At 38.9% G+C, this 24,747-nt stretch overlaps 1 protein-coding gene across 1 annotated transcript in view; it reads left to right on the top strand.

Annotated features, from left to right (window-relative positions):
* The window catches only part of LOC149167426 (vacuolar protein sorting-associated protein 60.2-like), an 82,551-nt gene that overhangs the window by 38,541 nt on the left and 19,263 nt on the right, over nt 1-24,747 (top strand). Inside the window, exon 3 of the mRNA XM_089430479.1 lies at nt 36-129. Coding sequence (XP_089286605.1) covers nt 36-129 — 94 coding nt within the window. The remainder of the gene's footprint in view (nt 1-35; nt 130-24,747) is intronic.

Raw genomic sequence — 24,747 nt, 5'->3', positions numbered from 1 at the left:
GTATTTGTTCCATATTTCTGTGGTATCTGCAATAGGTATGAAGGGCAGAGAGATATGCTTTACAATCAAGCTTTTAGCCTCGATCAAGTTTCATTTGCATCAGAGGGTATAAAAGATGCTCAACATACAGTAAGAATTACTACTCTGGCTATCATTTCTGACATTTGTTGAAGCGTAGCTTGTAGATCTCACTTTTTTCCTCCTGATTCAATGCTTTTCTTCGTCTTACTCTACTTCATTTTAAAATGTGTTGGCAAAAAATCTCTCAACAGAAAGAAATGGATATCATGAAGGATATGAAAAACGATATGGCTTAGACGTCAAACAAATTGAGAAGCATGCGAATAATGAAATTGGATAGCATACCATAGAAAATCTTTATTTATGAGAATGATTTATCGTATGTTATCCAATTTTATTCGATAGAAAAAACGAGATAGGCGTATTATAGCATAGAATCATTTGCGGTATCTCATTTTGCAGTATTTTACCTTTTCTTCTGTGTTAAAAAAGTATTATTGTTTGTACAAAATTGGAGTCGCAGGTCCTAAAACTGTTATTAAAATCAAAATTTTCTTGTATGTCTTTCTTCCTCAGTTGAGTCCATTTTCAGACTTCATTACATATTATGCAATTATTATAGCTGTATATGTTCTAATTTTAAATTACGTCGCTTTGAATATTTTTGTAATATCTGTTTCATAGATTCACTTATTGTGGCTTAGAGGTTCATGCTGGAGTCTAGGTGGAGTGTTGTGGAATCTAAAGTAGAATTGGGAAATTACTTGCCACAAAGGATGAATCGGACTTTTTTGTTTATAACGAAACATCCATAGCAGAATTGATAAAGTTTGTACTTTTCACATTAGATTCTACAACATCATTACAATTAATTTTTACTTTTAATACGTACTTGTTTATAATGGATGAAATTTAACTCATGAGAAGGTTAAGCAGTTAAACATTTCAGTAATAATTACTAGAAAGGATTCCTAGAAGTCTCTTTAGATAGTTTCTTAACATAGACATGCTTATTTTATGATAGTTTCTTAACACAGACATGCTTATTTTATTATAGTTGAATTTTATACACAAAATATAAAATTGTAGAGGCAATTAGTTCTTACTTTTATGACGTTGACATTAACACTTTTGATTTGACAGCATTATTTGGCGAAGTTGGAGGGGATGTTCTATTGGTGTCTTTTTTAGTTTATTCAAAATTTGCTAAACCATCTACTTGTTATTGTTGGAGCAGTGAAGCCAATTTTCACCATTTATGTTCTCATAAACCTTGAAGTTGTGATCATGAACATTTGTTATATGATATTATCAATATCTGAGATTGTTTGATTCACTAGTTTGTTTAGCTCAAGTCTTAAACCATTAGTTCTTGGAAATTTTGGAAATGGTAAAACAAATAACCATTTTAGTTTCTATCCAAAATTTATAGGATATTGTAAAAAGTTATAGCGGCCTCCATACAATGTTAAGACAAAGTATCAAATTGATCTGCATTCAATATAGTATTCTCTTGTTCTATTGTAAACAAATTAAACGATGGAATTGAATTATTTGAGTATTATGCCGATTGCAATGATCATGGTGTGGTTATCAACAATATGGTTTTGACACAAAAAGTGGGTAGTGTCATGTATTTCATATCCATAAATTTGTAATAGATCTAAAGTCTTATGGCGTCTTTTATGCACATTATGGCATTGGTGCCATATTAAATAATCAATTTAAAGACAGAGTTGGACAGATTGTAAGTCTGTGCTGGGTAGAGTTGAAGATGAAGGATCTTAAACGAAGCACTAGAAGATTCTATGGCAGATTTCTCTTTTATGGTGTTTGAATATTGATTGAAGGAGCTTCATGAATAGGTGGTGTAAACCACCAAAAGTGGGTACCTCAAGGAAAACTTTTCTCCTAATCATCTTCTTCCCGCTGGCAGCCACCTTGCAGCCGATGTAATGTGCCATTTTATCTCCGCCACCTCCATCAATTATATGTTTCCTTGCCCATTTGTCAAGAGCACATGTCAGAACGTGGTCAGTCTGATCCAAAAGTTGTGTTATTCATTATGCAATTGCATGGTTATGCTTGTTTTTCATTTGGGCATTTGGCATGGATTATTGGGTGACTTGGAAGAAGGAAGGGCTTTGATCGTGGTTTTGTTCCCTCACCTTAAATGGGGGCTTAATCTTAATCCTAGTCCAGTGGGACTTCCCCTAATGGCCCATGGCTTTAGGAAGGGCACTACTTGGGAAACCTTGATTGAGATAGCATGGTCCCTGTTACTCACCACTTGTGGGTAGTGTATATAGGAGAATTTTTTTTCTCTTAGATGGTCCTCAACCGATAGCTAGCAGCCCCTTGCAGCCACCAGATAGCTTGATGTGCCATTATCTCTGCCACCTGAGCTAGCCACGTGGTCCTTCGCCTACTTGTTATGATTGTATGTTTGAAGGTGGGCCTCCCGACCCCGAAGGTATGGCTTTTCATTGGTATAGTTGAATAATTTTCCTTATTTGTCATGGGCACTTTTGGGCTTGGATTGGTGCGGGGATTCAACAGAAAGAGTGGGCTAGGTTTGTACTCGTCTCCACTGCCCGATTTCGTGATTAGCCTTGTATCCTAGTCCCGTGGGATCTCCTTTCCTAGTCATTAGCTCTAGGGTTGACACTACATAGGAAATCTCGATCTTCATTGCGTGGTCCTGCTTTCCGACATCATATACATCACTCCCTTCCACTTATTTTAGCCCCATTCATCGCTTTTCCCATCCGGGTCCACATGTGTCCACTGGGTCTGTTGTTGCCGCTTGTCACACACACCTATGTTAGTGAGGAAAAACCCTTAACCCAACAAGGTGTGGTTTGGTGGAAATACTAAGAGATGGGGTTGGCACCTATTCCCATCTCTCTTCATTAAACCTCTCTCCTAGGTAAGCTAAGGGGGGTGGTCCCTAAATCAAAAGATAAGTTAAAAAGTAATGTGAGGTTTCTAGGAGATGTCAAGGTTAATTTGGATTACTTGAGAATATGAGCAAACATGATGAGCAATATGAAATAAAATATACTTTAATAACCATCAACACATAAATCAAAGATTAGCATACATAAAACTAGAGCCTTCAATATTGCTTAAAAATAAACTATGTTGCACTGCCTTTGGGGACAGGGGCATAGTGGGGACGAGGGGACAAGTTTCCGGTATGACTAGAGTGCACCCCCAAATTTTCCAAGGGACGACAACAATATATACACATATATAATAAATATTATTATTATTATTTTAAATTCACTATGTCCATAAAGATAAATAATAAATAATAAATACATCATTGCAATAAAATTATAATTATTGAACTAGCTAAGAAATTTGAAATTCATGTTAATAATTACAAAACCAAATACATAATCTCAAATCTCAAATTCAAGTTGAAGTTTTTAGTTCAAGGATGCTGAGTCAAGAGCAGTGTTGAGTAAGTGAACTGTTCTCCTAGTGTGACACATGATAGTTAGTTGGAGGGTATCCATCTATATGATGGTCCAAATGGCCTAACGCTAACTCTTGCTAGTTTGACCTTTCAATGACCTAATTTGTCTTGCCATAAATGTCAAATAAAAAATGGGTTGAATTACTAGAGCTAGTTGTCTTGCAATAAAACTATAATTATTGAACTAGCTTTGAAATTTGAAATTCTAAAGCTAAGTTAAAAAGTAATGTGAGGTTTCTAGGAGATGTCAAGGTTAATTTGGATTACTTGAGATTATGAGCAAATATGATGAGCAATATGAAATAATATATACTTCAATAACCATCAATACATAAATAAAAGATTAGCATACATAAAACTAGTGCCTTCAATATTGCTTAAAAATAAACTACGTTGCACTGCCTTTGGGGACGGGGGGACGAGTTTCCGGTACGGCTAGAGCGCACCCCCAAATTTTCCAAGGGACGACATCAAAACATATAGATATATATAATAAGTATTATTATTATTATTTTAAATTCACTATGTGCATAAAGATAAATAATAAATAATAAATACATCATTGCAATAAAACTATAATTATTGAACTAGCTAAGAAATTTGAAATTCATGTTAAAGTTTTTAGTTCGAGGATACTGAGTCAAGAGCAGTCTTAAGTGAACTGTTCTCCTAGTGTGACACATGATAGTTAGTTGGATGGTATCCATCTATATGATGGTCTAAGTAACCTGACATGGGGATTCGGTATTTGTAGGATATGGGGATTCAAGTGTCGGATTCGGACACGTTGACCCCCCGGAACAGGACACATAGGATTCATTTTATATATATATATATATACACACACATTACAAATTAGATATTTTTTACACAAATTCTCATTAATGATATAAATTCATTGATTTCAAACATAGATCTTCATCTAGATGTTAGTTTTATTGTTTACAAAGTAAGTTAGTAACATTATAGCAAGCATAGTACATGCAAAATTCAAATACATGTCACATAAATCATGATTCATAAATGAAAGACAACTTACAAGATAGTAAGATAAAGACACTGACAGCGGTAGTTTTCTCATTAAGTCATGTGTTACATAGGTAGTGCAATGCCAATGGCAAATAGAAATAGAAAATATAAAACAACTACAGGTATACAAGCCTCAAGGCAATAGGTAGCCCATGACTCATGAGTCATCAATCCTCATAGTCATCATCAGAATCAGCATCAATGTCCTCATCATCATGGTCACCACTTCTCTCCTCTGCATCCTCCTCCTCCCTTGTATCCATAGTCGCCTCTGCATCTGCTGGTGTGGAGGATGACCCCTCTAAAATATCATTGTCATCAAATCTAACAGGCTCTAGCACTGGATCATTGAGATCCATGTTGGCCAATGCCAACTCAACACTGCTGTCCAGACCCATATCATCAGGAAAGACATCCCACATCTTTGTCTTTCCCCTCAACCACTCTTCCCTCTGCCTATAAATAAGATGAAGGTTGGTGTGCACATACACCATTGTCTCTGCCCTGGACTACTCAAGCCTGCTCTTCTTCACACTATACAAATTCCCATATGTGCTCCAATTCCTCTCGCAACAAGAGGATGAAGTCACTTAAGAGAGGAGCCTCATGGCTAACTGCTAAAGAGGAGGGCTTGTTGCCCCATGATTTGCCCACCAAGAATAGGGCTTCTTAGCCCCCCTGTCTCTAATCACATCATATCTTGCAAATTGACAAGTGCCAGTGGAAAACTTTGCAAAGAATAGCGTTGTTTTTATGCCGCAGGTTTCACTTTTTTGGGATTCGAATCCCAAAATCGAGACACGACCGGGATTCGATCATGTCCCGTTAGGACACGTCGTGTCCCATTTTTGGATTCAAATTCCCATCGAATCGTGTCGGATTCGTGGGATTTAGGCACGTGGCCTATTTTGGACGAATCTGGTTTCATAGATGACGGTCCAAATGGCCTAGCGCTAACTCTTGCTAGTTTGACCTTTCAATGACGTAATTTGTCTTGCCATAAATGTCAAATCAAAAATGGATTGAATTACTAGAGCTAGTTGTCTTGCTTGTTACTTTTGCTCAAATCCAAACGCAGATTCAGTTTTACTATTCTTGATTGACATTCTTGCATGTAAACTAATTCACCTTAGTATCCTAGTTGGCAAGCATGCTAATTTTGTCAAAATCATACCTTGGCTCAAATTCCTAATATTGCCAATCTCAACACCTAAATTGATCTTGTTAAGTTATGGTATGTTCTATGCTTATAACAGTTTACTTCTTTTCCTTATTATATTCCACAGATTAGCAATCACACGTACATAAACTAAAGTGCAGATAGAACATTAAACGATCGACAGAAGACAAGCCAAGACAAAAGACACAAAATGTGGCGGCTAGCCAGGGACAAACCCCACAATGTGTGGGGAAACCCTTTGATCAAATCTTCTTTTGTCTTCAATAATTCAGCAGAGAGAAATAGTACAATAAATCTGATTCATATCAGCAGTAGCAAACCCTAGATCAGCAACATCAGCATTAGCGGCTTCATCATCAAACTAGGGCAGACGATATCTCACAAACCGACTGTCGGATCAGCTTGATTCCACCACCAAAAGTTGCGGCTTTCAGAGGAGGTTAAAATGAACCTACAACGCAGTTCAGATGAGGAGATCTTCTAGTCCACGAAGGTCAAACTTTACTTCTGCAGTTGCAGCTTCAGTTTCGGCAGCGTCTGTCTTCAAACTAGGGTAGTGGATATCTTGCAAACCGTTTGTTGGATTGACTTGATTCCACCACCAAAAGTTGCGGCTTTTAGAGGAGGTTCAAATGAACCTACAACACAGTTCAGATGAGGAGATCTTCTAGTCCACGCAGGTCAATTTTTACTTCTGCAGTTGCAGTTTCAGTTTCGGTAGTTTCCGACGTTACATGTGTAAGGGAGAGACCCTTTTTTGTGCAGTAGAGAAGAGACTCTTTTCTGCGCAGTAGAGAGAGAGAGATGTGATGAGATGAGTAAGTCCAAATGAGGAAAAGTCCTCTTGTATTTATACACAATGTTTGTGTTTGAATAGATGCGACTGTTGGGCTTTTGAGCTTACATGAGTTGTAGGTCGGCTTGATAATAATTCCATAATCAAAATAAATTCATATCTCCATGAATACTTATCGGAATCGGATGATCTTTATATCAATCCTACACCTCTCGACGAGAGGAATCTAATTAAAATATTATCAGCCATGAATAAGATGACCCACATGAAGTTTTGCCCTAGTTGCCAATTTTAACACTCTCTCACAACTAGGGAGAACTTCATCTGCAATCTGTCTATCGGTTGTTACTATTCATCCGTCAAATGCACTGCCCCGTACAGCCTGTCCCTTGCCCTGCTCTACTCTATTCTGCCTGTTCTGCTTTTTCTTGTTCTGCCCTGTACTGATCTGTATTGTTCTGCTATGCTTTTGCATTGTTCTGTTTTGCTCTGCTTTTGTCTGAATTATGAAGAAGAAGAAATGATCGAGGATGTATCATACTGACTCAAAGTCAGTCTCAGAGTATGTACCACTGGTCCTAGACCAGTCTCAAACAACCCGAAGTCAGCGTCATAGTGAGTACAACTCCACTGGTCCCAGACCATTATCATCCTCCACTGACTCAAAGTCAGTCTCAGAGTGCGTACCACTAGTCCCAGACCAGTCTCAACCGATCCAAAGTCAGCTTCATCGTAGGTACCACTCTTACCACTGGTCCCAGACCAGTATCGCAGTCTCAGAGAGTATACCACTGGTCCCGAAGTCAGTGTCATAGTATGTACCACTCTCACTAGTCGCAGACCAGTACTGCATTGACACGAAGTCAGTCTCAGAGTATGTACCATTGGTCCCAGACTAGTCTCAATTGACCCGAGGTCAGCGTCATAGTATGGTACAACTCCTACCACTGGTCCCAGACTAGTATCATTGATCCCAGATCAATGGAGGTCATCCTAGGGTAGGGAGTATGGTAGATACAACGATGCGTCCATCGGTACTACTATGGTCCCTAACTTCATTTCCCTGCTCATTGATCAGATGAGAGGTACTTCCCATGAGTCCCAGACTGCATGGGTAGGATGCCTCGACAGGAGAACTTAATCAATCCTGTCCTCACAGGAGAACACATCAATTTTACTACAATCGCCATGGAGAACACATCAATCCAGGCCTCACAGGAGAACACATCAATCCTGCTACAATCGCCGTGGAGAACACATCAATCCAGGCCTCACAGGAGAACTAATCATCCTGCTACACAAGAGAGTGAATCATCCTGTTCCATAAGAGAGCGAATCATCTTGTCCCACAAGAGAACAAATCATCTTGTTCCAATGCGCACCACCAGGGGAGGGTGAGTCACCCTGTGGTCGTATATTGCTTTAGTAAGAATAGCAAGCCCTCAAAGCTCCCAGAGCTCAATGTATGCAACATGCAGGACCCTTGTACAAGGGTTTCTTGACGACTCCAGGTCGTTTGAGAAAATCACAGATTAGATCTTTCGTCGGGGCTTTGACAAGGTGTATCGACCTGTACATCATCTTAATGCGATGGAGCCTCCTTGCTCATCGACTTACCATATCCTAGATGATGTTTATCTGCTGGAGCAATCGACGAATACGGGATTCCTCAATAATCGAATCCCACCTCTGGTTGTTACAGAGAATCACAATGGTATGTGTTCAAACAACGCACTGAAGAGCTTCCCCAATCAGGTAGCTTCATACGAGATCATACTCGTAGATATGTATCCGGTCTCAGCGGTGCTTATGGCAATTGACTTTTGCTTCTTGCTCATCCATTATATCGAAGTAGAATGCAAAGAGAAACGACACTAAAAGGTGCTCCAGTGATCCTCCACACTACCTGCCTAATCAGCATTCGAATAATCATGCAGTTTCATATTTCCGGCAGTGTATCTCAATCCATGAGAGATTGTGTCCTGAAGACATCTCAGAAGATTCTTGGCACCAATATAGTGAGGCTCAACCAAATATGAGCTCACAATGCTAACTGCAAAACATATGTTCGAACGGAGGTTCACCAAGAACATCAACACGAATGAGTTTTTTTTTGAAACTCAAAGGCATTTCCCAAATCTGGTCCGACATCACTACCATATAACTTCTGAAAGTTAAGATCCTCAAGGTAGTCACAGGCTTGCAGTCCACCATACCAAATCTTTTCAGAATCTTCACCACATATTTTCCTTGAGATAGGAAAATTTCCCTTGGCTTCTGCCACACTTCAAGTCCTTGGTTCTTCATTTCAAATTCAGAAGCCAACTCCCTCTTACATTTGTGAATGAGAGGGTATGCACCTGTTAGAAAGAGGTCATACACATACAACACCAGTATGAGAGGCTTGTCATCTTCAACCTTAAAGTAAAGGTTAGGATAGGCTTCACTCTTAGTGAATCTCAGCTTCATCAAGTAGCTATCGATCCTCTCATACCATGCTCGGGGTGCTTGCTTCAGCCCATAGAGAGCCTTCTTCAACCTGCATACATGAGATTTTCAATCATAAATCTCAAATCCTTCGAGTTGCTCCACATAGACCTCTTCTTTGATCGAACCGTGCAAGAACGCGGTCTTGACATCCATCTAATGTAGGTTCCATCCTTGTGAAGCCACAAGGGCTATGATCAAGCGGATGGTCGTATATCTGGCAACAGGTGCAATATCACATCATAGTCTATACCTTCCTTCTGGGAGAAACCACGAGTAACAAAACGAGCCTTATACTATTCCGTACTTCCATTTGTTGCAGCTTTATCTTGTAAAGCCATTTTGAAGTAACAATTGTCTTGTCCTAGGGTCTGGGAACTACTTCCTAGACATCATTCTCCATAATGGTCATAACATCCTTCCATACTTGATGCTTGACAACATCTGAGAATGATGAAGGATAATTTTGTATGATCGTGCTCATGATGGTCAGGTATCCCTGACACCTGTTAGATTTCTTACTTTCATGGAAGGTTCCTCGGGGTGCAGCATGTTTTTCAGCATCATCAAGTATCCCCCTAAGCCATGAAGGCCTCTTCCTGGAAGAGGAAGGCTCAGGTGGATAAATAGGATCCTTTTATTCTTCCACATCAGGCATTGTTACATCTTCTACCCATAGAGACAACTTCCACAATCGTATGGTGCCACACCATTCTGCTCTGGAGTATGTGGTGTAGTAGTCTCCCTCTTAATGCCAACCTCAGGTATGTCTGAGTGAACCAATTGTAATATATCGGAGGTCTTGCTTAGGCTTGAGGGGAATGGTCCCCTTTTGAGCTTTCCTTCGGCACGTCCTAGACATACACCTTTCTCTACTCGGAATTCGGGCATCCCTGTCACCATTTGTCTTACATCGAGTAGAGCTTTATAATGAAGGGGGGCAAACCTCCGATGCCAAAGTTCGGACTGAAGAGTTGTGTCACAAGACATGACACCTAGCGGACTTCCACCGACCTGATATAAAGAATCAACTTGAAACCCAAGAGTGAAAGCATCTTTAACATTATTTTTCCATATACGTACCTTGCCATCGCTGAAGGTTACCTTGTAGCCTTTGTCTTCCATTGCCGAGATGGATACCAGGTTCTTTTTGAGATCAGGTACATATAATACATCTTGTAAGTGAATCGTATTACCTTGATTCAATTTGAGAGAAACATTGCCTACACCTTTCACGGGGTATTTCATGTCATCTCCAAGGACAATTTCCAGGCTAGTTTCTTTCTCTACCAGATTATGAAGTACTTCTTTGTAAGCAGTGAAGTGTCTTGAGGCACCACTATCAATGAGCCAAATTCCCATTGAGTCCGAAGGAGCGGAGGTAGATAGAGCAGCTGGTAGATAATATTCAACCTGCTTATTGTCAACAATGTTAGATTCATACCTGGAATTTCTAGCCTTCTTGAATGGTTGCCCTCTTGATTTCCAGCATTCCTTTTACCTTTGCTGTTGAATTTTCCATTCCTTCGATTAACATGAGAGGGATTTTGATCATCGTCATGGTGAGAGTCCTTTCTATCAGGGCATTCCCTTGCATAGTGACCTGCTTTATTGCAAATGAAACATCGTCCTTTTCTTCCACCCTTAGGTCCAGCTTTTCTTTTCGATTTAGACCCAGAATTATTTCTTTTCTTAGCATGAGAAGAAAAAGCAGCAGGAGGACCTTTAGGCAAGGGCATTTCTGGCTCTTCTACCCTTGTTTCTTCTTGAATGCATCTAGCCATTAATTCCTCGAAACAGGAATTACATTATTGTTCAGAAGAGTAGTCCTGAAAACGTACCATTCGGATGGTAATCTTCCAAGAGTTGTGAGTGCCATTTCTCTGTCAGTAATAGCCTCCCCAATAGATAGGAGATCGTTCTTGATCTCGGTGATTCTTAAGAAGTATGCTTGCATACTCTCATCTTTACCCTTCTTGATTTCCCTCGGCTTATTTCTAAGAAACAAAACTTGATTTGCATCATTAACTTTAAATAAACTCACAAATCTATCGTAGATTTCCTTGGAGGTGTCTAGTTCAGAGATGTAGGCCACCAAGCGCTTATGATAGTCTTGGATGATCTTTTTCGCTTTAATTTCTCCGTTTTTCCATTTGTTCCTGGCAGCAGGAGGTGCATTTGATGGAGGCTCAACAATATTGCCTCTCACATGATCCAACACTCCTTGATCCTCAAGGGTTAGATTGATAGACATCTTCCATCCGTGATAGTCAGCCTTTTCACGGAGCTTGTCTTCGGTAGGAAAGAGTGTTGAGGACCCCATCTTTCTTTTAGGATAGCTTTGCCAATCTTCTCTTCGGTGATTGCTCTTGCTCTTGCTCGGGCTTTGTCTTCACCTCACCTCTGATACCGTGTTAAGTTATGGTATGTTCTATGCTTATAATAGTTTACTTCTTTTCCTTATTATATTCCACAGATTAGCAATAACATGTACATAAAGTAAAGTGCAGATAGAACATTAAACGATCGACAAAAAACAAGCCAAGACAAGAGACACAAGATGTGGCGGCTAGCCAGGGACAAACCCCACAATGTGTGGGGAAACCCTTTGATAAAATCTTCTTTTATCTTCAATAATTCAGCAGAGAGAAATAGTACAATAAATCTGATTCATATCAGTAGTAGCAAGCCCTAGATCGGCAACATCAGCATTAGCGGCTTCATCATCAAACTAGGGCAGACGATATCTTACAAACTGACCGTCCGATCGACTTGATTCCACCACCAAAAGTTGCGACTTTCAGAGGAGGTTCAGATGAACCTACAACGCAATTCAGATGAGGAGATCTTTTAGTCTACGCAGGTCAAACTTTACTTCTGCAGTTGCAGCTTCAGTTTCGGCAGCTTCCGGCTTCAAACTAGGGCAGTGGATATCTTGCAAACCGTCCGTCAGATTGACTTGATTCCACCACCAAAAGTTGCGGCTTTCAGAGGAGGTTCAAATGAACCTACAACGCAGTTTAGATGAGGAGATCTTCTAGTCCACGTAGGTCAATCTTTACTTTTGCAGTTGCAGTTTCAGTTGCGGCAGCGTCCGGCTTTACATGTGTGAGGGAGAGACCCTTTTTTGCGCAGTAGAGAAGAGACTCTTTTCTGCACAGTAGAGAGAGAAAGATGTGATGAGATGAGTAAGTCTAAATGAGGAAAAGTTCTTTTGTATTTATATACAATGTTGCTGTTTGAATAGATGCGACTGTTGGGCTTCTAAGCTTACATGAGTTGTAGGTCAGCTTGATAATAATTCCATAATCAAAATAAATTCATATCTCCATGAATACTTATCGGAATTGAATGATTTTTATATGAATCCTACACCTCTCGACGAGAGGAATCTAATAAAAATATTATCAGCCATGAATAAGATGACCCACATGCAGTTTTGCCCTAGTTGCCAATTTTAATAGATCTTTATGTTGTTATATTTGTCAAATAAAAGCCAAGTTTGATTGGTCAACCACACTAGATATTTTCCTAATCCTGTGAAAGCAAAAAGAGCCTTTCTTACAATCACTGCTACTAATATGGCCAAGTTAAACAAATTCAACTTCCTTGGCATAGTTAGCAAAGTTGCAAAGTGTGTTAGAGCCTTAAACATAGTGTGGTTTCTTTACATCAATTTGAGATGTAAATTAGTCTTGAATCTTGGTTTATTATTCTTGGACAAAGTAAGTGTAAAGAATAGTTTTGGAAACATCGGTCTTAAGAGGAAATGCGCTGAAATGAGTCATTGTTGGCAGCCTTTACTTCACACAGGAGGTTACATTAAAAAATAAACATCCATACAACCTTCATTGTTTGAGGGAAAGCTATCCAAACAACAAAGTAAACCTAGTCAAAATCAGGTCAGATATACTGCTTTTTCCTTGGGGATGGCGGAACAGTACTCGAAAAGTCCCCAAAATTTGCCCGAGACGGATTGGGAACGGCTTGGAAGTCCCCAAGTCCCCAAGTCCCCAATGAAGTCCCCCAAAAATTGGGGACATTCCCAACCCCTGTAAAAGTCCCTGGTACGACGGAACGTTGGGTACGAGGGATTTTTTGGTGGGAACGGGTTCTCGTGCAACATAGAAAATAAATAATACTTGCTTAAGAAAAATGAAGTGTTTCAAATTGAAACACAAGTAACCTTGTCAATCAAACAAAAGATGTTAGCAAGATATGATATCACATGCAAAATATAAAATCTGCTTCAAAATATATAATCATTCACAAATCCAAAGCATGTAAGGAAACAATATAGAATAACTTGCAAAGGAAACATGATAAAACTTTATTTGCAACAAGATGATACTTTCTTAAATTAGATAATTAATTCAAAACATTTTCATCAATGACAAGTACATGAATAATTTGCAAGTAAAATAGTAAAATGCGTTAACATGAAATGCACTAAAACTAAGATTAAGTACAATTATCTTGGTTAATTTTAATCTAAATGCCATGTCTAGGTGAGATATCTTCCTCTTGAACTCTTTTCAAAGGGTAAAAATTGGTGTGAATGTAAGAAAAAGGGGTTGAGGACATGGTGGTGTCATTAATGATACCCTTCCCCTGAGTCTTACTAGCCAGCGTGTGCCTTCATTCTTACAAGGGGACAAGCCACCTCCATAACTGCAGAGTCACACACTTTTACCTTACTTCGTACCAATTGGAATAATTTTCCAAGAAAGATTTTTCCTTGTGATTTCTATCAACCAAGTTTATGCTTGGAGGTAAATTGAGTTAAAATGCAACTATGCTAAAATGCCTAATATGCTATGCAAGTAAGATTACTAATGCTTTGCAAAAAAAGAAATGCTTCAAGTAAATGGAAATATGCTCAATGAGATAACTTAGATAATTGCTCAAAATTGTACAAGATACAAGAACATAAGCTTCATAAGCACATAAGATTGTAAGTTGCTCAAAGTAAGTGCTTTAACAAATGATATATTAATGATCAACCAACTAAAGCAATGAAATGAGATGAAGCTTCGAAGTATGATATGCTTGCAAAAATAACTTTAAAATAAATTAGCAAGTAACCAATGAGCCTATAGTGAGACAAACATGAAGCAAATTGTCAAATTAACTAAATCAAACTTTGCCACATGAATTGAGATGCTTGCATATAATGAAATAAGTTGCTTCAAAGTGAAATCCCAAGTTGTACTTAAAAACAAAACTTCAAATGCAAGACATAAAATGGAAATTAATAACAAAATCAAATTTAGAAAGTTAGATTATGATGATGAGATTGTGTTAATTCTTAAGGCATGCAAAATGAAAACTAAGAAAACAATGCAAGATCCATCCACCCACATGTTTCTCTTTTTAAATAAGGAGAAAAAGATGCCTTGGGTGAAACCCAAGCTCCCACAAGAAAAAACTAAGCCTTTTTATTAGATTGTTACAAGATGAGAAACCTTCCAAAGGATTTCAATTAAAACTTCAAGAGGATTTTTTTACAACATATGAGGCTTTTCGAGCACTAGATTTCCTTCTTGAAAGTCAAAATTAGAAATTAAAGTAAGTACAATAAAAATGCTCTCAAATTTGAAAATGTTAAATGTTTCTTGATATCCCAAAGATTAGCTTCCAATAGCAGATGAAACCTTGCATAAGAAAATGAGCTAGTCCTCAAATGCCCACGACCTCCTAGAAGGTGAACTTTAAAGGCTTGAGAGGTCCTACAAGAAAATAGTTGGAGTTTTCCTCAAGTCTTTTGTTATCAGTTCTCCAACTATGGGCTGCAAAACAAAGACACAATTAGTGTAGAGAGCACACGTAAAACAAATAAATATCATACAAATAATGCATAAGAAATCAAATCAAGTGATAGGAGTGAACCTCATCACTTGCTTTAGTTTAGAAAATTCTCTCAAGTAGCTAATATAAAATCAATGAAACACTATTTGAAAAGATTTAAAATATGAAATGCTTGCTTGTATACAAGCTATATCCAAATGAATCCCTGCAAGAACACTTCTTCGTAAGATGAATTATGAAAATCCAAATAACAAATGAGAGTTCCTTTGAAGGTGTTTCAAGAGTGGGTTGGTCTCCCAAAGACTTCCCTTCACGCTTGATCTAACAAAAATAATTTTTCTACAATACTCCAATCACACATTAGTCCATATAGATTTAGAGAAGCAAACAATGAATTCAAACTTTTAAAAATTTATTTGAAAATAAACTAGAACTTCTAACATCTAGAGCCTACTTCCAAATCAAATGTTAATGCAAGATAACTTTGCACTAGCAAGTCTACAAGAGTATATGGAAAATGAAATAACTCAAAGCATAAATAGAAGAGATTATACCAATAACTCACAATGCACCATGCTCCAAAGGAAGAACACCCATGAATGGACCCCCAAAGTCTTTTTATTGCAATTCTTGAAAAGTGTACAAAGTAGCAGTGCTTCTGCAAGCACAATAGCTAGTAAACAAATGATACAAAATGAGAGCTCAAAGCTCTATTATATAGAGAAATGGGAGCAAATCCCAATGTAGCATCCAAGTGACAAATGGCCATGGTGAAGATTCCAAGAAGGAAATTGAATTCCAAGTGGAGGGATGAAGTAGCCACCAATCCAAATCGAATTCCATATGTGGCACCGAGATATCCTCAAGCAAAATCAAATTATCCAAGTGTGAAGATGAGCAAATCCAAGTATGAACCAATCAAGGAGCTAACTCAAGTCAAAATCCAAGATCAAACCATGTGATGACACCTCATGTAGATTCTTCCAATGAGCTCAGCGTAAATCTCCTTGGGAATTGCGTAGGTCCTCCTTGAGCCAACTCGTAGTAGATGATGATGCTAAGTGTGAAGAGGAGGGAACACAAGTGGAGACAAACTCCCAAGAAAATCTCCATCAATATCTTCCAAATATCTCACATGTGCATTAATTCCTCAAAAATTTGATTTTCCAAGTTACCAACTATTGCATTAATGCCAAAAAATTTGATTTTCCTGAGTGGGCCATGAATTTATGATGTAAGGTGCCAAATCATCTTCAAGTTATCCTTTGACTTGAGATAGTTTCCAAGTCATTTCCATGTCATTTTGTCACATGGAGCTATTTATTTCTCTCTATTTAATTTATTTCTGGTTTAATTTATTGCCAGATTTCCCACTAAACTTAGGAAAAGTGTGTTTTGAGGGTTTAGAACACATTTTTTTACCCCTCAAAGTGTGTCATAGTAAAAAATTGAGGGTGAGAGGTGTAATTTTGAGTACACATACCCAATACAACTTCTCTAGACATCACTTATTACATATTATATTCAGGTTTTATTCAAATTTCCACCCTGCGGGGAAAAAAAGATCCATAGACCTAACCAAATTCCATGAAGTTTTATGAGTGATCTAGTATGGTAATATACAATGACTCTAGACACTAGGACTCACCTAAGACCTCACCTTCAAGTCGTACTCCGGCTTTGGGGCTATGTTTGAAAGAAAAACACTCAATTAATTATTAAGTCCCCATAAGGATATAATAATTAACTAAGTGAAAAAATCTTCCCAGAGTAAACTCATTTGATGACAAGGTCCCAAGTTACCTATTCATGTTACATGACTCAAACTCATCATAATAGCATCAATTTACATCATCCCTGCAAGGCTTGTGGAATTTGGGTACAATAGAAGAAGATGAGAAGGTGGGCTTCCCTTATCGTAGCTACCCTTGTACCATAACATGTGGTTTGGATGATTCCTCTGATCCCCACTTTGTTCCATTATTATATCATTTACCACCTACCACTTGAAGGATGTACCATGGACATGCCACCCCCTTTAAAGGTTGAAAGTACTTAATAGGGTCCTTGATTAATCCCCTTATTGAGCTTGGAGACACTTCTACATGCCAAAGCTCACTATGGAAGGGCATGCTACCATGAAATGCCCTGTTGATTCCATGACTTGTAAGCTCTTTTACTTGATTATTTTAATGATTTGTTGTATTGGAGGGCAAGGGGATGCATTGAATCTTATGCAGGATTGCAGGTGGGTCTCCATTTGGGGCTTGGTCTCCCTATACAAGGTCTTGCCCTTCCATAGGGCCACATTGGCACTTGTAGGGTGAACGTTGAGAGCCATGGACCTCCACCATAGCAAAGATTACTTCATGGATCCCCAACAACACTCATTGTTTGCTCGTATTCCACCTTGTGGATGAGGATGATGCACTTGGTTCACCATGCCTAGTCGACTCCACACTTGCACCATACACTTGGTAGACGATCTGGGATCCAGATGAGGGCTTATGACATCTTCCTAGCCCTTGCAGATGGTTTACATGCAGTTTCGATCCACTTGGAAACCCATGAGGATGTCCTTGTGCCCCTCGCACCCATTTGGGGGCATCACAGGGATTTGCTTAGAAAAGAAGGGGCCAACCCTTTGTCCACTATGTTTGAGGTCCATTCTCACATCGTGGCACTCTCAGGACTTCATTAGGCCTCCTCAAAGGACAACAACTCACTTTATTGATCATTTGACCCTCTTGATAGGCTTCTTATTATGTTATTGAACTAACTTCGTGGGCTTGTCACCAAGGGATGTTATTATTGCACGTTATTTTATTATTTGGGGCTCAATTAGGCAAATCAAACTCGTTAGTGATTGTATAAATATAAGTGAGATGATTCATTTTCATCATCATCATCACTTGGATTGAGATTTAGTAGCCCTTGAGAACTTCACATTCCTTTTTTGAGGACGAGTTTGGATGTTATGGATGAATTTTGATGTTTGGATCTATCTCTCTAGTCTTGGAGCTTCATTATTGGCATAATATGACGATCAGATATAATCTTTTGTACATGTAAGTGATATTTTCATGCTTATTCTTGTATTTACTTTGTCACATGAATGTTGCTAGGATTTTCGCTATACAAGTTTGAAATTTACTGCTTTCCTATGCGAAATTGTGGAAATTTTGATATTTTACAACGTTGCATCATTACATGGGCCATGTATGAATGGGTAAATGTTGCTAGAGATTATTGTGTTGAAATACATCTTGACAAGTTACCAATTATTGCATATCGAAGTACAAAGATCTCAAGTAGCTGCTCTCATGCCCTAATGCCATGTGAAATTGCTTGAAGACCTCCTTGATTGGGAAAACATCTTCTAAACCATAAATTCTCCTGACTCCATCTCTCCCAAAGGATAAGGCACTGGTCCTTCCATAGGTGGTCACTTTAAACATATATTTCTCTCACCTCATCTCTCTTTAGGCCTAGCCTCCATAGTTCATCTAGGGCATCACTTATCTCACGTTCTAGCCATCAAAAGGCTTCGATTTCTTGCCCATTACTGTGCTAGGGTTTCCTCTAGGGGCCCTCCAAATTTCACAAAATTTCGACTGTGGGATCTTGAGATATTGCAAGCCCTAGCCCAACGATCGTTCTTTGCCCTAGGTTTCCCTTGGCTAGTGAACTCGTTGGGATCATTGTATTCTATTCTAAGAATATTTGTCCATTGATCCCCTTCCCTTCCAAAATTAGGTCAAGCCCCTCCTTGATTGATTAATTCCACTTCCTTGACCTAATTTTAGGTCACTTGGTCCCTTGTGGTCCCACAACTTTATAAGTCCAACTATACAAAAATCATGTAAAGACCAAATCTCCATAAGGATTTCTAGGCCTAGGAATCACCTTTACAAGATACATTCCCAAACCATAGCCTCGAGAATCCTCTTAGCCCTTCCTAAAGAGCCTACCACCTTGATTTCCAAGCAAGAAAGCCATACATTTGAGTCTCTTTTAGGAATAGGCCTTGGGAATCACCCCTCATCCTCTCATTGATCTATTCATCTAGTGATTCCTCTTATACCGAGTCTCCTCCCAACAGTGAAAGTCTGTAAAGAGTAGGGAGCCTTAGCTGAGGTGACAATGGGCTATCGCTCCATTGTTTCCTTTGACCTAATGGTTTCTCTTGGGATCCCCTCCTAGGACCCTACTAGTTTGAGAGGTAATATTTTGGTGCCGTTGCTCGAGAGGAAGCATGTTTACCCCCTAGTGAATCATTGAGGAATTGATTCATTGACGACATTTCAAAAATTCCTCTGGCGACTCTATTCATTGTCCAAACCCCTAGTTTGCTTGAAGGTGACAACATTCCTCCTATAACTAGGGCCGCTACAAGAAGGGGAGAACCAACTCCATCACCTGTTAGAACTACCCTTCTCCCTGAATTTGAAAAGGTCAGTGATCCCACCCCAAATATGGCAACTGATTCTAGCACTGATCCAAACCAAGACCAACCCAAAATGACTAGAAGTGAAAGGCATTTGGTTAGTGTCTTTGCCCCTCTGAACTTGAGTAATGACCCCAAACCTTTACCTGAAAAATACAATAACTAGCTGCCCAAGTTCAAAGGTGATGCTACCATAAGTGCCCATGACCATATTGAAGAATTCTATTGGAACATTTCCCTAGGTTGATATTCGACGAAGACATGATCATGATGTTTTTTGCTTTGTCTCTTGAAGGAAAAGCAAGGGAATGGTACCTTAGTCTTCCCGTAGGATGCATTGACAACTCTGACCAAATTGAGGATATGTTCACAAGGAGATGGTCATGTGATGCACTAGTAACCTTCAACATTGAGAAGTTATATAAAATAAGTACGACGAGGGAAGACATTAGAGAATTCATCCAAAAATTTGATAGGGTAGTTAGGGATATCCTCGACCATTTGAAGCCCCTTGATGCTAACATACTTGACAAATTTATCAAAGTTGGTGGTGGCCACCTAGCAATGGAAGTTGAACAAAACCTACGAATCTCCAAGATGGATGTTGATGAACGCCCAAGGTGAAGGTCAAAGCCAAGAAGGGAACCAAAGATCAACATGAAGAAACCCTTTTGGTGCTTCTCAAGAAAATGGAGAAGCTCAATGAAGAAATGAATTCACCAGTTAGGCTCTACATGAACAAACTCACTACCTTGCAAAGGGCCAAAAAATCAAGCTTCCTTTCGCTGGTGGTAACAATTCCTTCTGGTTCTAAGATAAACTTGCGTTCATCATCTAATATTGGAAGCGTTGTTCGTGCTGATTGGTGTTTGACCAATGCCTTTTTAAGACAAGATACATGGCAAACATTGTGAACTATTATCAGGAAGGCTTAAGCTATATGCTACTTGGCTGATCTTTTTGTTAGTCTGATATGGTCCATAAAATTTCGGCGCCAATTTTTTTTTTTCCTTTTTGTTTTAAGGATAATTGCTTGTAAGGTGAAGTTAAGTTTAACAAATACCCATTATCCAACTTCAAATTTTCTCTCTGTTCTGTGTGGGTCGGCCTGTTGCTTCATGCAATACCTAGATTTTCTTTTAATGTTTGAATTTTTTTTGGGTTTCTTCTAATTGCTCCTTAACTGCTGGAACTTTTGTCTCGGAAATAGCCAAATCATTCCATTTGGGAGGCTCATATCCGTACAAAGGTTGAAATGGGGTCATCTTTGCGGAAGTGTGATAAGTTGAATTGTACCACCATTCAACGAGATGTAACCACTAGGTCCACTTATTTTGTTTGTCTGCTACATAACAACGAAAGTAAGATTCTAAGCACTTATTGACTGTTTCTGTTTGACCGTCTGTTTGAGGGTGATATGCAAAACTCATGTTGAGGTATGTTCCAATATGTTTGGAAAACTCCTTCCAAAAATTCCCTTTAAACTTGGCATCTCTATCACTAACAATGACTTTAGGAATCCATGTAATTTGTGGACATTTTTGCAAAATATATTGGCAATCTCTTTTGTTGAATCTGATTTCTTCATTCCTATGAAGTGTGCATACTTTGTGACTCTGTTTACTACTACAAGAATTTATCTTTTCCATCTGACATAGGCAATCCTTCAATAAGATCCATTGATATTTCTTCCCATTTTTGGTTTGGGATATTTAAAGGGTGGAGCAGACCTGGGGTCATAATATTCTCACTTTTATTTTGCTGACATTGATCACAATCTGCTACATATCTTTGAATATCATTATTCATTCCCTTCCAGAAAAATGATTGACGTGCATTATAGTAGGTTTTAAAGAAACCTACATGTTCGACTGATAGTGAATCATGGGACTCTTTGAGAACCTTGACTTTAAATTTGGAATTTGGACTTAGGTAAATCCTTCCCTTGTACAACAAAATATTGTTTTTCCATTCAAATTTTGAATTTTGAGGGAGGTTATTGATTATAGCACTTGTTTCTGGATCTTTTGCATACTCACTTCGGATTTCATTAAGCCATTATGGGATTATAGCTGAGACTACAAACAAGGATATTTCTTCATCTTTTCTGGAAAGAGCATCTGCCACTACATTGCCCTTTCCCCTTTTATGTAGTATCTCCATGTCAAAATCAACATTTTTTTCAATCCACTTTTGTTGTTCTTCAGAGAGCATTTTTTGTTGGAGGAGTTATTGAAGGCTGTTATGGTCTGTTCGTATGGAGAATTTACTTCTCAAAAGATATTGCCTCCACTTGGGTATTGCGTGCATAATAACAAGCATTTCTTTGTTGTCTGTAGACTTAAGACATTCTCTCTTATTGAGCTTTCTACTTTTGAAAGCTATTGGATGATCATCTTGCATCAACACTGCTCCTATACCAAAACCTGAAGCATCACATTGGATTATAAATGGTTTTGAAAAATCAGGAGTTGCTAATACAGGTGCTTTAGACATAATTTCTTTTAAGTCTTCGAACCACTTATCTGCGTCCTCATCCCAACGAAATGAATTTTTTTTAGAAGGTTTGTCAAAGGAGCAGTTACATGAGCATAGTTTTTAATCTTTGTTACACCAGAACAGCTCCCAAGAGGTGGGAAACCTGTCACAATGATTCCCGCGCTCCCGGGAGCTTTGGAATTGTATGGGAATGTTACCTATTCAACGAGAGCTGCAATGGGAGTTGGGGAAAGTTTCGGGAGCTTTGTAGACTGTTTTTTTTGGAGTTCTGGCGTTCCTTGGGGTTGGGGAATACAAAGCCTATAGAGAAATATGCTGAACTGTCCACAAAACATGAGCCTATGTTGAAACCTTCGTAGGAAGAAAGGCCAAAGACATCCTTAACATGGATATCCTTAATTGAGAAGCTAGAGCAATCTCTTGATGGGTTAAGAAAGTGTGTGGGACCTCGATGTAAGGGCGATATCTGGGATGTCATGCTGATGAGTATTTCTTTTGATGTTTATGTATATATATCGCGAGAAGATTGTGTGTGCATATTGTATGTGGTAGTCAATGCTTAAACATTAGAGTTGCTTTGCTCTTTCTCTTAAGAATAACTAGATAAACATAACTGTTCCTTTGTATTTTTAAGCTAGATTGTTTCAAAGACTGGTCATGTGTCAGAGAATTGATAATGAACTTGACATTTTATATATATAAAAGGGAGAGACTTAGGGAGAGAGACACCCAGAGAACATATTTATATATAAGAGAGATTATATATTATATATTTATATATTTAAATTGATTTTAGTATTTGAATATTTTGATTCAATATTAATTTTGATAATTATATAAATTATATAATTAAAAAATATTTTTATTTTTTTTTATTTTTTTATTATATAATATTACAACTCCCGATTAACCGTTTCCTGTAAATTTTGGGGAAATCTCTAGTCGTTCCCGACACCCGTACCCAAGTTCCCAACGTTCCCACATTCCAAAAACTCATGCAACATAGTTTTCAATAAACCTTCGATATTATCCAGTTAACCCTAAGAAACCCCTTAACTTGGGATATGTTAATTGGTTTGGGCCACTCTCTTATAGCTTTGATTTTACTAGGATCTACTTTTACTCCTTCCTTGGATATTATATGTCCGAGATACTCTACTTCCTCTTTTTTGAAAGTGCACTTGGATTTCTTGGCATAAAATTGATGCTCTTCTAATACAATGAGAACTTTCTCTAAATGTTGTAGATGCTCCTTCCATGTTTTATTATAAATTAGAATATCATCAAAGAACACTAACACAAACTTCCATAGATATGGATGGAATATCTCATTCATGTTGGCTTGTGTTGATTTTTGTGTAGCTTGGGAGGTACTCCAAGTCCTAGTGTTCGAGGGTTGGAGGTCAAAGCGCCACAAGTAGGCTTGTGGGCTTGGAACCCAAGTATGGGTTTTTGCACCCAATTGTGTTTGGGGCAATTCGGAGGCACATTTCTACATGTGATGGCATGAGATGATAGAGAGCGGAAAGGAGAATCCAATGCTTCGAGAATCGTCGAATTCGAGTTGTAGAAGTGGAGTTACGAATTTTTGAAGTTTGATGTTGGGTTGACAACATATGAGTTAAGGACGACTTAAGTTTAGTAAGCCTCCTTGACAGCTAGACAACCCATGGAGGACGTTGGAAGGAGCCCTTTCTATGTGTATAAATAGAGAGGTGAGATGAGTCATTTTACTCATCCATTTGTGCAACATAAGGGCAATGTTGAAGGAGAAATAGAAGCTAGTTCAAGGAGAAGGACATCTTTGTTTAGGGCCGCAGAAGAAGGGTCATTTTAGTGAAGGAGGAAGGCTGGTTAGAAGCCTTCTAGTGACTGTTTGAAGTGCAAGTTGACTTACTGTGGAGGCCGTGAAGGAGGGCAGTTGTTTTGGGTTGTTTTTGTGACTGATATGTGGCTGAAGGTACCTTGAAGTAGGGCCACAGACCGAGCTCTGTTTTAGAGGTTGTAGGGTGTTGTAGAGATGGATTAAGGGCTGGAACTTAGCCCTACAACCAACATATTATAGTAGCCAATCAAGGAGACTAGGTCACAGTAAATTGGAGGCTTTAGGAGCTGTTTGGGAGGGCTAACAGTGAACTGTTGGGTGCCTTAACCAGGAACCAAAGCAACAAAATTTGTATCAGTCTTGGAAGCAGCTTAAGGTATGTCACCTTATCCATAATTGCCTTGTGTTGGGTCACAATTTGTGACCAGTATTGGATCAGTTAGTTTGCAACCGGTGGGAGCCATTTGTTGGAGTTGCCTTAGGCATGAAGAAACTCCAACTAGGAGCAGATCGCACGGTGGATGGATGTCCTAAGTAAGGACATATTATTGTAGCCTAGATTTGTGCAATAACTCCTTTATTGCAGAAGCAAAGGGCAGATTGGTGGAGTCTGTGGGCAACCCGTGTGTAAGGGTCTCCTATGTGGGTGTGGGGATGCCCTAACTAGGTGCAGATGCTACAACATGGATTTGGTCTCTCGTGGATTGTTGGAGGGCAGCGTGAGAGAAGACCAAGTGTTGATGTGATTGGGCACTTATGGCCTGCTGGAGGACAGCGTGATAGTGTCCATGTTGGAGCTCGGTGAGCAACACCTTGATGGACAAAGGTAGTTGCGAGAGAGGCAGTTGATGAGCTCAAGGGTTTGATCAACTAGGAGCAACCGTGGAGCCGAAGACTTGGGTGTGGAGAAGGAATTCTATAGCAGATGATGGGCAGTCCTCCTATCTCGTGTTCATTGTGGGAGATGGACATCTTGCAGTGATAGGTGGCAGCCCTCTGTGCCCTATGTTTATCGGAGCAGCGCAAGAAGACCATAGTGGGTTGAAGTCCCTTAGTAGCTGAGGAGGAACAGTTGGCAGATTGAGAGTTGTTCACAAGTGGAGCTGTGAGCAACTCGACAGGAGTCTCGATGTGTTGATGTGTTGATGGATGAACGATCAACGAGAGAGAG

This window comes from Pinus tabuliformis, chromosome 5_1 (assembly GCF_031772625.1).
Source record: "Pinus tabuliformis cultivar Carrire ecotype Pingquan chromosome 5_1, CPIR1, whole genome shotgun sequence".
NCBI lineage: Eukaryota > Viridiplantae > Streptophyta > Pinopsida > Pinales > Pinaceae > Pinus > Pinus tabuliformis.
Note: the sequence above shows the minus strand (reverse complement) of the source record. Positions and strands in the feature narration are given on the sequence as shown.